The sequence below is a fragment of the Leopardus geoffroyi genome, chromosome C1 (assembly GCF_018350155.1).
Source record: "Leopardus geoffroyi isolate Oge1 chromosome C1, O.geoffroyi_Oge1_pat1.0, whole genome shotgun sequence".
NCBI classification, from domain to species: domain Eukaryota; kingdom Metazoa; phylum Chordata; class Mammalia; order Carnivora; family Felidae; genus Leopardus; species Leopardus geoffroyi.
In genome coordinates, this window is record NC_059328.1 from 114,143,111 (window position 1) to 114,158,482 (window position 15,372).

The 15,372-nt window shown below is 39.8% G+C and overlaps 1 protein-coding gene across 4 annotated transcripts in view; it reads right to left on the reverse strand.

Annotated features, from left to right (window-relative positions):
* CNTNAP5 (contactin associated protein family member 5) overlaps positions 1–15,372 on the reverse strand; it is an 807,688-nt gene that overhangs the window by 147,861 nt on the left and 644,455 nt on the right. For all 4 annotated transcript variants that reach the window (XM_045479457.1, XM_045479456.1, XM_045479455.1 and 1 more), the window contains exon 14: positions 9,390–9,546. In XM_045479457.1, coding sequence (XP_045335413.1) covers positions 9,390–9,546 — 157 coding nt within the window. The remainder of the gene's footprint in view (positions 1–9,389; positions 9,547–15,372) is intronic.

Here is a 15,372-nt window from a genome sequence, read left to right on the forward strand (position 1 = left end):
GCTCTGGGGCTCAGCTGAGTGCCTCCTATCACTGAATGTGAACGTGGGAGCTGCCTCTTGCCTTTTCCTGGCCATGTGAGCATAAAAGTAGATTTTCACACATGCTGTCATTTAGTCCACAGAACATCCTTATGACAATGCTGTAATCATCACCTGCCTTGTGCAGGAGAGGAAGTGGAGCTTCACAGAGGTGACCGAACCTCCTAGGGTGCATCATTTTCAAGTGGAGAGGCCAGGATTTGAACAGCACACCTTTGCTGTCATCACCTTGCTCCTCTGGTCTCCTGGTCTCCCTCCTTCACCTGGGGACACTGCTCCTTCCCACAGTTAGCCTACATCTTCTCTGAACCATGCTGGAATAATAGCACTGACCCTGAGTCCTTGAGCTGCCTTCGTGGGTCTCCGGCTGACCATCCCCATTCCGTTCACACAGGCTTTCTCCACACCAGATACAATTCAATTGACTAGGTTTCAGTTTACTAATTTGCAATCATTTTCCAGCCCTGCATTCCCTGAGATTACATGGGGGTCACCTTGACAGGAGTTCTGGGAGCCCACAAGCTCTTCGGTTACACATTTACAAGCAATCTCTTGGTTTATTTCTGTTGCGGGAAGACCCATCCATTACAGGACGATTTTAACTAGTGAACTTTCAGAGGGCAGCCCTGTCTTTGGGGAGAGGGGCCTTCATTGTTCTTTCCTCATTTCACCTATGAGTGTTCCAGTGTGCTACTTAATTCTATTTATTTTATGACATAGATGTAGGTATTTTTTCTTAGAAATTAACTTCAATAAATCAATATTGCCTCCTCCCATTTACTTAAACACTGAAAACTAGGGAAAATAATAAAAATGATGACTAACAAATTTTTGAGAAATAAATACATGGCACATCAGCTAGATGCTGAAGTTACTGCTAACTCAGCCAGGACTCAACAGAGACACCAGAGATATGCTTCTTCTTTTTTCTCTTTTCTCTTCTCTTCTCTTCTCTTCTCTTCTCTTCTCTTCTCTTCTCTTCTTTTCTCTTCTCTTCTTTCTCTCTCTTCCCTTCCCTTCCCTTCCCTTCCCTTCCTTTCCCTTCTCCCCTCCCCTCCCCTTTTCTTTCTTTCTTTCTTTCTTTCTTTCTTTCTTTCTTTCTTTCTTTCTTTCTTTCTTTCCTTCCTTCCTTCCTTCCTTCCTTCCTTCCTTCTTTCCTTTAAATAAGATACGAACCTGAAGCTCAGAGAGGCTAAATGATTTAGGCTGTATAGTTACTTAAATGACAAATCCAGGATTTGATCATCTCATTACATAATAAAATGTTACTTAGAGATAAATTACATTTTATATCCAGAAAATGAGGGTGCTGCCAGCAAAGGTAGCTACAATTGTGTGTTCTTTTTTTTTAAGGTATATTTATTTATTTTGAGACAGAGAGAGAGTGAGAGAGAGAGAGCATGTGAAAAGGGTAGGGACAAAGAGAGAGGAAGACAGAGAACCCCAAAGCAGGCACCACATTGTCAGCACAGAGCTCGGTGTGGGTCTCAATCTTACGAATCACAAGATCACAACCTGAGCCAAAATCAATAGTCGGCTGCTTAACCGGCTGAACCACCCAGGCACCCCAGTTGTGTGCTCCAGGTGTATTATGGGTATTAGTTCATGCTATTTTTACTGCAAATCTATAAGGCAGATTTGCAAAGGAGATAGAGCTATTTTCTCTCTTCCTCCTTCCCTCTCCTACTCTTTTTCTCCTGCTCCTCCTGTTAATGATGAAGACTCTACAGTTTGAGAAAAATGCAGAAAACACTAGGATTTATCTGTAGTTAGCCTACAGAGTCCCCATGGACCTCAGAAGCAATACCAGTCATGGCAGAAATGACCAAGGCAGAGAGAAGGAAGTGGAGAGGAACTCATTATCACCTGGGGCCCATCACAGCTGTCCACACTTGGTTAAGGTGTCCAGCAAGTTCTGAGCAAAAAGAAGTTGTACCTGGTGTCTCTCTCTGTGGCCATGTTTGCCTCTACTGAGTTCTGCATATTCCTCCTCAGGTAGAGGAGCATGTCCCACAGAGTCAGGGCATCCAGATCTGAACTGATCCCCTTTGTGGTCTGGGTAACATCCTAAGTCCCTTTGGCAATTTGGCCACACCTACCAAAATAGAAAAGTGGATAATTTGACAATTTTAAGTTAAGGGTCTATGCAGTAGAAATAATAATTTTCAAAGAGTCTTGCAAATCAAGACTCAAAAATGTTCACTGCAGCGTTTTTCCCCCTAAGAGTGAAAAGTCACTGACAAGGAAAAAGTTTATCATAAAGGAACGTAAAATAACTTATGATACAGACATACTATGGATACTTTGCAGTTATTAAAATGGACAGGAAATACTTGTTTTCATGCTTATTTAATGATGCCAAGTAAAAGCTCTCCAAGACACATTTTATGTGAGAAAAGTGAGCTGCAGAATAATATGTTTAATATGATCTCACATTTTTTAAATGCTTTATGTTGATTTATTTTTGAGTGGGGGGAGGGACAGAGAGAGAGGGAGACAGAATCTGACGCAGGCTCCAGGCTCTGCGCGGTCATCAGAGAGCCCCATGCAGGACTCGAACTCGTGAACTGCGAGATCATGACCTGAGCTGAAGTCAGACGCCTAACTGACTGAGCCACCCAAGCACCCCAATATGATCTCACATTTAGTGAATATGACATACACATAGGAAGATATTTATATGTACAAGTACCTTATGTGCCCAACTATTATCTTTAGGTGTCAGATTATACATACAGAGCACAAGTATGGATTCCAAGTGGTGGTGAGGAAGGAGATTCTACTTTTTTGCTTAAATATTTCTGAAACATTTGAGTTTTTATAGTAAGTATATAATAGAATGGATTTATCTTATGAAAATGAGCTCCTAAAATTTAAAAAAAAATCAAGAGAAATAGTCCCCTTATGCTTTGTTAAATATAGAAACCTAAATTGGGTGAGTCAGAACTGACAATTGTGAGCAAATTTGCAGAGCAGATAAAAGAGGTAAGCAGCTCATGTAATTTGGATCTGAGTAAGAGCTACTGTTAGGTGAGTAATGCTGTACACTTAGTGATAAGTATGCAAATGAAAATAGAAGCCAAAGTCCCACTGCATTTTTCAGTATAATTATAATATATTGTTATACAATAACAATCCGAATCAAAATGCTATATAAAATATACTATATAAATGCAAACTCTTAACCTTCATATTGACTTCGAGTTCTATTTCTGATACTCACAATTTTGCAATTACCCAAGTAATGCGATTCCACAGACAATTTAGAGACTGTATTTGTACAGCCTGACAGAGAACTGATGTAATAAAAGTCTGAGTCTAAAATACTAACAAGTATTTTATAACTGAGCTTTGTTTTCTAGAACCAACAGGTCTTAAATTCCTTATATTGAATATTTTCCCAAGAAATGATAGATGGTGGCAGCACTAAACTAAAACAAACAAATAAACAGAAAACAATCCCTAATGCTGTCTTTGGTATGATATCAACTATTTCACTCCATTTAGAATTCTATAAAATAATGATGTGGTATACTTTTGAATTATCACCCTCTGGATATAGATTCTTTTCCCCCATTTTTGTGCTGTTCCTTCTTTTCTTGAGTATGCGATGCTTTCTATTGAGAGAATAGATGCACCACGACACATTCTGTCTAAAAACGATCTGAAATCTAGTCATGGGATAGTTTAAACAAGCCAAAGCAAGTTGCCCCAGGATATACATTTTAAGTGGAAATGTAATGAATTAAACAGCAGACAATAGCTAGTAAGTGAAGGGCATATTAGGCCAGGGAGAGAGGATGGGGAGAAAGGAAACCCCATGGATTCATTATTTCATTCCTTGTTTCAGCAGTCAATGCATGAAGGACCTACCATGTGCCATGCATACTTCTCTCTAACATGAGGTGCAGGCCCTGATTATAGTACTAGATGCATGTGGGAATTCATAGAGTGCAAGTAAAAATACAGATAAAGCTTTCATAATTTCTGTCTGCTAGGAACAAACGCACTTTCAAAACTCAATAGGCAGTAGAACAGCTCATAAACAGTTTCATGAATAATAAAATTTAACCAGCAAAGAACGTAGAATCTTAGTGTTTTCTGAGGTGATCCTTTCCTTTCTCTCAGGATTCAGGACTCCTGCGCCATCTTAGGACACTACCAAGAATGAGGCACCATTCCTGTCCCAAGTCTGGGAATCTCAGGGGTGGAAGGTTGAGGAAAGGAGGTCTGTGAGACCACAGAACAGCCTATGTGAGGGAACAGCAGAATCCTAAACCCCTTGGGTGTATCCAGCATCCTCCTCCTGAAGGCAACTGTCTCAGTAAATCTTGTGGGAAAAGCAGGAAGGGTCTTTGTGAAGGTCAAAGTCCTGGGACTGGATTAGATGTGAAGTTACCAAAGAGAAAAGCTGAAGGCAAATGTATAAAAAGATAACTTTTGGAGCACAGTGGCCACTTCCAACTACTTTTTGAGAGCTAGAAGGGAAATGAATGTGTGGCGGAAAGTTTAGGCTAAACTTTGGGTGAATGTTTCTTGTGAGGTTATAAAAGCTGGATAACAGCTAACAATGAAATAAAGATCAGTTAATCCTACAATGACCATGGCCTGACCTACGGAAAGTAAAAATATGCCCAACGGAAGACATTCAATTGTTCATTCATGGATTTGACACCATTTATTAAATAATTTCTCTGTGGTAGAGAAGTGGAATCAATGGCAAAAGAATGGTTTGAAGCTTTAGGATTCCATATACTGAAAAAAAAATCTAAAAATATCCTGTATATATATTTTTTTTAAGAAACAGAATAATAGGTTCCCTTTTTTTGGATGACCAGATGACCAGAATTTAAACCTTATACCATTTTCTCTTCCTATCTTGTACCATATTGCTTTATGTAAGGGTACATCAAGGACAAAAGGCAAAGAACAGAGTTACTGAAAATCATATAAAAATGTCTATACTTTCTAATAAATTTTTAAAAATGTTCTACTGTTAAGCAACAGAGCTTCATTTCAATTCCACCTGGTTGTTTGGTTGAGCAAAGTCCTCATTAGGGCCATGGGCCCCCACCAACAGGGACACTTAGGAGGCTCTCCCTGCCTCCTCCAATTGGATCCCTCCTCCCATTGGATCCCTCTACTTGGCTGACAGCTTCCCACCCACACAGCCCCACTGTCCCTGTGCTGTCTCCAGCCTGGAACTGCCCCCAGTGTCCTTCGTTATTCCCCACAGTCCATCAGTCTGAAGTAATGGGATCAGAAAACACCGGATTGGCAAGATTTCTATATGTCAAACCACTAAGTTGAAGACAAGTTCCTTTACAATCATTGACTGTAAAACTGTTACTCATTCAAAGTCTTCTCATTTCTCTTCCTTTTTTTTTTTCTTTTTCCTTCTGTTTAGTTCTTCGGCTGAGACAGAAACCCCTGGAGATAGAACACCTGACCGTGATGCCTACCTGACGCTTCCCTTTACTCTAAGAAAGAGTTGTGCTTTTGGTGTTTGTCAAGTTCTTCTTTCTCCTCCATCCACCTCCGTCTTCTGGGCTGACTCACCTCCCCTCCCACCCACCACATGCTCATTTTCCCCCTTTACTTGGTCTGGCAGCAATGTATTCAGTTCCAGAGGTTGATTAAAACAGAATAAACTATTATCAACTACCAGAGGCCTGGAAGATGGCTGAGCCTCCCAGAGCAGCCTGTTTTAGCGAAAGGAAACCCACAGGCTGCCACGATGTGATTGGAGAAGCCCTGGGAGAGGTCTCTGGCATCCTCACCTGCTGTCACAACTGAAAATCTCAAAATTGGTGGCTCCTTTTATGTAGTAACCAAGAGTATCCTTGGATTCAGCAGGAATCCCACCCTGCCCCCTTAGGCACGTGATCTGAACTGAGGGTACCATATCAGAGCCTCAGTTTCCTTTTCTGGGCAAAAAAAGATGATAAAACCCACCTCAAGCGTTGTGGGGATGACACTATGAAATAGAGCACATAAAATGCCAAGAACACTTCAGTGCATGATAGGTAACATTTTTAAGCGACAATATTACCCAGAAGTTGTAATACATCAAAATGCTATCAGCTAGATGTTCCACCAGCCCAAATCAGTTTTCTGATCAATTTTACCAAAAGCAGAAACTTGAGGTAACTGTACAATATAAATATATTTGAGGCTTCTTAGGAGCATTTTGAAACACCAGCGATACTAATAGGGCACTCTCTTCTGAAACAAAAATTTGAGATGTGTGGAAAGCCAGCTTGACCACATGGAAGCTAAGAATGTGGTTGGAAGAATGTTAAAAAAAAAGATAGAAAAACAAAAACATGACTATTTCACAATCCTGTGTGCTTTTATCCTTTTCTCTTCTTCATTAAATAATAGACTTGAATAGATAAGTGATGGGCATTTCCACAAGGCTCTGGCAGGGTTCATATTGGAAAGGATATCCTGTGTCCACAATCTTGGTATAGACAAAGGGATCTCATTACTATTTCAAATACAAGAAGCTTCTTGATCTGGATTTAGTCTTCTTTCCTGTCTTCCTCTCTTATAAATCCCCCACATGAAAACGGGGCAACAATCACACCAAAATATTTGTGTGTAGGAGAAGTAGTGATTTTTATATTATTTCACATTTCCCTGTCTGAGCATATGAAGGTTCTACCTACCCATACTATACTAACTTTAGCTAACTTCTTTCGGTCCTTCAAAACCTAATTGCCACTTGTCCCAGCCCATATCCACCACAGGTCTGGGCGCATCTATACTTATCTCTATTACCAAATTCATCACAAAGATCCGTATATTGCTAACTATTTTTCCCCCTCACTGTTCCATGAGTTCCTCAAGGGCAGAGACTACAATGCCTTTGGCTTTCTCTGCAAAGCAGACTGCTTGACTGGCATAGACTAGGCACTCAATAAACAGGTGATACATGAGTAAATGTCAAATGGAATAGTACATGCAGTTGCTTCTATAACAGGGTATTTTCCAGACTCAATATATTAGAGTGTGTGACTGTCCGAAGACAAAGGAATGAAATCCAGAAGAGTTAAATCAGGATCTCAGCCTCTGCTCCTTCATAAGAATGACAGAAGGAACTCCCTGATCTCACCTGGATTTTGCCCTGAGACACTCAATGTGTTATTCTAGTCTTGGTGAAGTAGGCATCTTTACAAAAGAAAGGTCTGGTCAGTTCTCTTGATCTTTGCTATGTGGGTTGTTGAACAAAATTTATATCTAAAATAAAACGCTGCTGCCTCTAATAAAGGTTGTTTGCCACAGAAAGTGGCAGATAATGGGGCTTTTTCCCTGGCTTTAAAGGAACTGGAAAAGGATATGAAAAATGCAATAACTTCTATGTTGATAGAGGTATGATGACACCAGAGTTGACAGAAAGGACATTTTGAAGTGTTCCTCTGGGTACAGCCTAGATGATGAAGTTGAGTCAACACTTTATAAAGGGTTCAAAGCTTAGTGAACTAGTGAGCAGGTCAAACAAGGAAGAGGGTGTAATCTGAGTAAAAGAGAGAGTCAGTGGAAAATCCTAGAGAAGAGAGTGTGGAAACATATCAACATGGTGGCCTATTTTTAAGTAATATGATGTCATTCTCTCCCACTGCCCCTCATTGCTTAATAAATTAAGCCCAGCCCTAGTCAGTTGTTCCCTAGGAAGGAAAGGCACTGAGGCAGTGTCCTGTATGCAAAGGGCCACACCACAGGAAATAAAACAGTGAGCAAAGATCAAAGAGTTCAGCCACTAGGGAGTGAATTGAAGGTAATTAGGAGAAACACTTCACCTTCTCTTTATATTCTACTGCCCCATATCAACTTCTCTGATTATACATGATGAAAGAAAGGTGTTTCCATTTAGGTGTATACATCTACAATTTCTGATGTCAAGCATAGAGAAGGGGAATTAATGAATCATGCAAAAGTGAGTGATTCTAAGCTGCTGATTGCAGATCATTTTGACTATGTTTTCCTGGCAACAAAACCATTTAACTTTTCCACAAAAATCTCTCAAGCTTTGGAGGAGCCATTTTGTGGTCATCCCTCATCCTCAGAGGTCTTCTAAATTCATTTATTCAGTTAACTACCACTGAGTTTCTACCGCACAAGGGATAAATCCTGAGGGATATAATATTAAAAGACATAGTCTCCATCCAAAATATGAGTTATAATTGATTGCAGGTCTTCATGACATTATGATAGAAGGCACCGCAGGGTAAAGTGGGGGCCCAAAGAATGGAGAAGTCCAACCTACCTCCAGTCAACTTTGTTTGATTTTACCCATGTGAAGATTTTGAGGTAACTTGCCTCAGGGCCCAGGCAGCCCTACAGCGTTCTGAAAGGGTGGCCCATCTAGAAGAACCTGGTGGAGGTGTTTGGTCCTTTCCTCAGTGAATTTAGATTTTGACTCTACCTGAAGTTTTATTCAAAACAGTCTCTGCTGTTATCAATTTAAACACCAGAGAAAAATTACTTAAAAATTTTTAAGTGGGTTGAAAGCAGTTGGACTTAGGAATTCTTAATTGAGCAGAATTTCATGAAGCAAGCAAAATTACAAAGCCAAAACTAAAGAATGCCTGAAATTTAGTGACAACAAAATGGTATTGGAAATGTTCTGTATTTTCATAATACAGTGAAAAACAGGTAGTTCACTTGAAGGACAAAGGGTCTTAACCTTACAAAAGCAATAAGGTAGGGGAGAGGAAGAGAGACCCTGGCCCCAGCCATAACTGAGTTCAAATTCTGGATCCGTCACTTAATACATGTGGGTCAGTGACCTTACTCAACTTCTCTGTAAACCACATTCCTCAACCTTAAGATGCAAAAGTGAGACAATTATAAGGAATTAGTATGGTTTTTTTTGTGAAGATTAAGTAGATGTTCAATAAATATAAATTTCCTTTGTTATCATTGTATTGGCCAGGAGAGGGTGGGCCGGTGACTGAAACATCAGTGGGAAAATGGGAGAATGAAGACACAGTTTGTATGATTACACATCTCTGCCTCCCCCACTCTCTCCCAGAAGCTATATTCCACACATTGTAGAAACACTGACTACATGACAAAGCTTAATGTTACATTTCATTCTGTTGTGAAAAAAATGAACGTTCAGAATAGAAGATGGTGACGAGGTGACGTGTTTTATGTTACAAACCTCAGTGATAGCCCTAAAAGTACTAGAGCTGGCAATTTTCCAAGTTACAAACAATCACAATCATTAGGGGGACCTAGTTTATATTGAATTTCTCAACCATGTCTTTTTCTCTTGGGGGAAATTTTATGCATCAATTAATGTGTTTCCTCCACAACTGCAGAAAGATCATGATCCCCATTACCATTCATCCTTGTCAGCATCGCAATTGCAGAAGTGTCGAATGTCCAGGCAACTCTCATCCAGGCCACATTCACACTGCTGGACCCCAGGAGGGGCACCTCCCCAGTAAGGGTGCCTTTCATTAGACCGCCCAATCCACCAGGTAAATGGTGTTCCATCTGAAAGACAAGATAGTTTGCAGAGGGTGTCAGAAGCTGAGACGAAAGTGTCTTGAAGAATGTACATATATATAGATAGATAGATATACGTATATACTTATATATACATGATATGTATCTATACATATATACATACACATACTATATATATTTTGTCTCTCACTTCCTCTCTTCTCTTCTTTCCTTTTCTCTCCCTTTGTTTCTTTTCTTTTCTTTTTTCCTTTCCTTTCCTTTCCTTTTTCTTTTTCTTTCTTTCTTTTCTTCCTTCCTTCCTTCCTTCTTTTCTTTCTCTCTTCTTCTTTCTTTCTTTCTTTCTTTCTTTCTTTCTTTCTTTCTCTCCCTGTATATCTATCTATCTATCTATCTATCTATCTATCTACATACATACAAATCTATGTATCCATATACACACATCTGTATCTATATATCTATATCCATACCCATATCTATATACATATAAAGATATAGATAAAAACAACACTGTCATGAAAAGTATTTATGTAGCGGGATATGAGTTAATCACAATGGTCAGAGATAGGGTCACAAACTCAAATCAGGCAGGTATCACAATTAATTAAATTGGGCTAGATTTCAGACCAAAAATTTTAAGTTACAGATACAATAATTAATTTCCTTATAAAATTACCAAAGGTAAAATAACAGCATGAGGGCCAACATTGGTCTCAGTTTCTCATAGACTCTGAGGGCAGGGGGACACTAAGGTGAAGAAAGAATGATGGTACCCTGGATTACCATAGCTTCCAACTTGTTTAAACAGAGGTCATATATTTCAAGTTCAAAGACTAGAAGGAAAAAAAATAAAACCTTCTGAAGATCAATTGTGTGGGTGGGCCGAATAATTCCTTCTGAATGTCATATTTAACCTATACATCTGGTATATAAACTCTGATTTCTGGTTTATATAATAAACAGAAAACTATTTTGGAGTCTTGTTTTTGGCAATTTATTTTTTTTTAAGTTCAGTAAAATCTCTTGGAGTTTTCCTTTATAACTGGGAATATGTCACTAGATTAAAATTATTACTCAAAAATGATAATTATCATAAGAATCCAAGTGATGGGTTGTAGGCAGACATGGATTATGCATTTTTGTCTTCATGGAGTTACATCCAGGTTCCTTTGGAAATTGCTGTTTTGTTTCTGTTTATCATACAACAAGCACTTAATATGTGATTATTTAAAAAATGAAAGAAATGCTTATGAGGGGCCATTTTTTAATGCCGTGCCATTTTAAAGTAGAATAATACTTGTCTGATAATGTTACTAGGTGGGAATTTTGCCAAGTCAAGATTTAATTACACATGCAACTTCTGATTTACAAACACATAATTTACAAACCATTCATGTATGCACAGATAGCAACAACTTTCCAAGAATTGCTGTCAGTGCTAATACCCTTATGAAAGTCACTGAGGCAAGCAGGGAGAGAAGTGGCAATCTGGAACTTCCAAGAATCAGTAGGTCATTGGAAAAACATAAGGAAGATGCTGCGAAAAGCAGAAGAGTCTTAGCATTACCGAGTTAGAGGGAGGTCAGCCTGAAGGACCAAACTCATGCCAAAATACCACTCCTGACTCTGCCTATAATGTCCCAAGCCCCCTTATTATCTTTTAAGCTAGAATTCAAGTTAGAGATGTTTGTTAGCGAGTACCTTCTTTTTAAAGACTAGTTCTCAATGGTATAAATCCATTTTCCCTACTTTCAAACAGCTGTAAATCATTAAACACTAGTTCAAATGAATTGCTTTGCTTCTAAATCCTAGCTTAGATAAGCCACGTTCAAGTGGCCTAGAGAGATTTTTCCAGTGGGTGAGTTCAGGCAACACGAGGGTAAAATATTGTGTATGTGATATGTTTACCAATGGTGGCTTTGGGTCCAGGAAATGGGAAGAAATTTCTTCATCTCTAGCTCCTTCTGACACTGCTCAGTCCTCTCCCCCATAATCTAGAATCCAGATCCCATAGTAATGTTCAATGTCATCATGGATCATTTTTGTTTGCGAGCTAAACAAAAGTTGTAATCATATATATATATATATATATATATGTGTGTGTGTGTGTGTGTGTGTGTGTGTGTGTGTGTGTATGTATATAAATGTTTATTTTTGACAGAGAGCGAGAGAGAGCGAGAGAGAGCATGAGCATGAGTGGGGGAGGGAAAGAGAGAGATGGAGACACAGAATCCGAAGCAGGCTCCAGGCTCTGAGCTGTCAGCACAGAGCCCGACGCGGGTCTCAAACTCACAGACTGCGAGATCATGACCTGAGCCCACGTCAGATGCTCAACCAACTGAGCCACCCAGGCGCCCCAAGTTGTAATCATATTAATAGCATCATTACTAACGGTATGAGTTCTGGACAACCAATCTGTGCATAGCTTCTGGTGTCTATGTTGCTTCCTAGGAGTTTCACCAATGCTTACTTGTTATCTTAAGCCCCTAGAAGTTCCACAGCAGCTCAAGGCTTTGCTGTGTTGTAAATCCATCAGTGTCTTGTAGAACTGAGGCTTAAGGTCCCCTCTTCATGTCTGGAAATTAGTATTAAGGTTTTAAATTGTTTTAACTGAATGACTGTAAATGAGCAAGAAGAAAGGAAGCGACAGAGAGGAGAAACACACACACACACACACACACACACACACACACTCACACACTCATATGCAGAAATCTGAAAGCAGAACCATCATTGCTCAGTTTTCCTCCTGGATGTTCCACTTTTGTGTTTGTTTTCCTGAGGAGTACTAAATGAAGCGTAAGCAACAAGGAAACAGGATCAAAAAGGGTGGGACTTGCCTTGATTCATGACACTAATGATGTGGTCAGGAAGGGTAGTCTACACCCTAGCTGCACATTTTGACCACTGGGGAAGTCCGATTTATTTTCACCTGCCCAGGTGTTTTAAAAAGTGAAAGAACAAAGCACAATTATAAATATGTAGATATATCTCAACATTCATCCAACAAATATTTACTGAAGATCTATAATATCCCAGGAACTATTCTAGGCACTTGGGATAAGTCACTTTAAGAGGAACCAAACCGACCAACCAAAGAAAACAAGCCCCCCTCCCCCAATCTTACATTGTAATTACAGTAAACAAATAATAATAATAATAATAATAATAATAATACATTTCATATTTAGAAAGGAACAAGAGGTATGGAAACAATACAATAGGCTAGAAAAAGTGGGCTGCAAAAAAAGTGTGGGCTGAAGTTTGAGAGTGGTCAGGATAGAACTTGATAAAAAAAAATACTCTCTGAGCAAAACTTCAAGGAAGGAGCAAGTGACATGTGGCTGGTCATCTAGAGAAGAACCCAGCAAACAATGCAAACATTCAATTTAAAGGATCAGGGAGTGTGGGATCAATGTAAAATAAGGGGATTTCCTAAAATCTATCGCCAGGTTTTCAAACTATGATTTTCCAAATTTTGCGGAAACTCTAATTGGAACATTTAACAAGAAAAAAATATCAGGAAAGAGGCAAAATAGAACATTTATTAATCAGGTTCTTGCCTACAAACTAAGAATTCACTCTGATAGTTCTAAGTCCAATTTTTTTTAAGTTTATTTATTTATCTTAGAGAGAGAGATTGAGAGAGAGAGAGAGAGAGAGAGAAAGAGAGAGATTGAGAGAGAGGGAGGGAGAGAGAGGATCCCAAGCAGGATGATCCCAAGTAGGCTCCACACCAGCTGCGTGGACCCAGATGTGGGGCTTGAACTCATGAACTCTGAGATCATGACCTGAGCCAAAACCAAGAGTCAGACGCTCCAGTGATGGAGCCACCCAGGCACCCCAACAAGGAGTATTTATTAAGAAGATACCAGACTGCCACAGAACCGTGACCAAGGAAGTAATGGGCTTTTGGCTAATGGGCTCACCACCTTGCTCACTGGGCTGCTCAGGGAGCTCTGCCTGGCTCACTGTCCCCGAAAGTTAAAAGTTGGAGACCTATGCATCTGAGTATGTTACACTGCCAGTGCCAGGACCACTCCTTCCTAAGCATCTCAGGTTAACAGGCCCCATCCCTCCAAAGAGAGATGTTTCTGTGGCCCTCAACCCCAACCAGCAGAACAGAAGCTCCGTGTAGAGCCTGCTTCCCAGTCAGAGCTGCACACAGGGGCCTGATCTGGGAAGCACAAGGACACCCCTGCAACCCAGCTGGAAGGGAGACTGGGGATGCGAATTCTGACTCCTTACAGAGGCAGGACTCACGGTGTGAATTTTCCCTAACACAGAAATGTCACTCCAAAGATATTGGACAGGTATAAATAAGATAAATGGCTCCTCTAGAGCTAAATACACACTTAGTATTACTTAATGGGTCAGAACTGTAAAGTGGGGGCACCTGGGTGGCTCAGTCGGTTAACCATACAACTTCGGCTCAGGTCATGATCTCATAGTTCGTGAGTTCAAACCCCACATTGAACTCTGTGCTGACGTCTCAGAGCCTGGAACCTGACTCAGATTCTGTGTCTCCCTCTCTTAGAAACTCAGCAGTAAGCACTGAGGCTGGGAGAGGTGGTGAGGCCCTCAGTATGAAGCATACAGAACAAAAATCACTAAAGAATTTAATTTATTTGCATTACTTCTGTGCATTTGGGATTATTATTGTTATGTAACCTCGTATTATTGTTATGTAACCTCATGTATACAACAAGGTCTGGGAAAATTCATCATTTTATGTATATATATATATATATATATATATATATATATATATATATATGATCTAAAACCCTCCTGAGAAAGTTTATGGTATACAGTGAATGACCTCAGTGTATGGCAGTAAGTGAGCACAGAAGGTGATCCCTTGCCCTTTGTTAATGTCAAACAGACTATCACCAAACCTAAGATGAGTCATTTATCATGGGGCTTATAAAAATGACAATAAGAGGGGCGCCTGGGTGGTGCAGTTGGTGAAGCGTCTGACTTCAGCCAGGTCACGATCTCTCGGCCCGTGAGTTCGAGCCCCGCGTCAGGCTCTGGGCTGATGGCTCAGAGCCTGGAGCCTGTTTCCGATTCTGTGTCTCCCTCTCTCTCTGCCCCTCCCCCGTTCATGCTCTGTCTCTCTCTGTCCCAAAAATAAATAAACGTTGAAAAAAAAATTAAAAAAAAATGACAATAAGAAACATTACTGAGCATATACTCGGTTACAGGCAGTTTTTTAACATGCTGTACATGTATTAACCCATTTAATCATGACTGTTATCCTAGGAGGTACCTATTATTATCCTTCACCGTACAGGCAAAGGGACTGAGGCAAAGAAGGTTTGAATGACTGTCTTGAGGCCATACAACCAGAAAGTTCAGAATGAGGACTTGAACTCGAGCATTCTTGTCCAAGAGTCTACAAGTTATTATAATCCCTATGTTATGCCACTGTGCTCTGACATGTGGGGAAATAATGTATGGTTAAAAAACTTAGGACCTTACAGCAAAACCCATATGGGTGGATTTAAGTGAGAGATAACTAAGAAAATTACAGGTGACTGGATAATCTCTTACATAACCTAAAATAAAGAAAACACAATAAATAAATATATCTAACTATTACACATTTATACGCACTAATAATACCACAAGAATTTAATACTAGCATTGCTTGCTGGAACCTTTTAAGGACTTCCCTGCCAGGAATTTCAAGAACATCATCACGAGTGCATTTGGTTTTGCTAGAGACGGCACACAAACTGAAAGCACAGTTTATGCCCTGAAGCTAGACTTCCTTTCATTTTTTAAAAAATATAATTTATTGTCAAATTGGTTTCCATACAACAACAAGTGCTCATCCAAACAGGTGCCCTC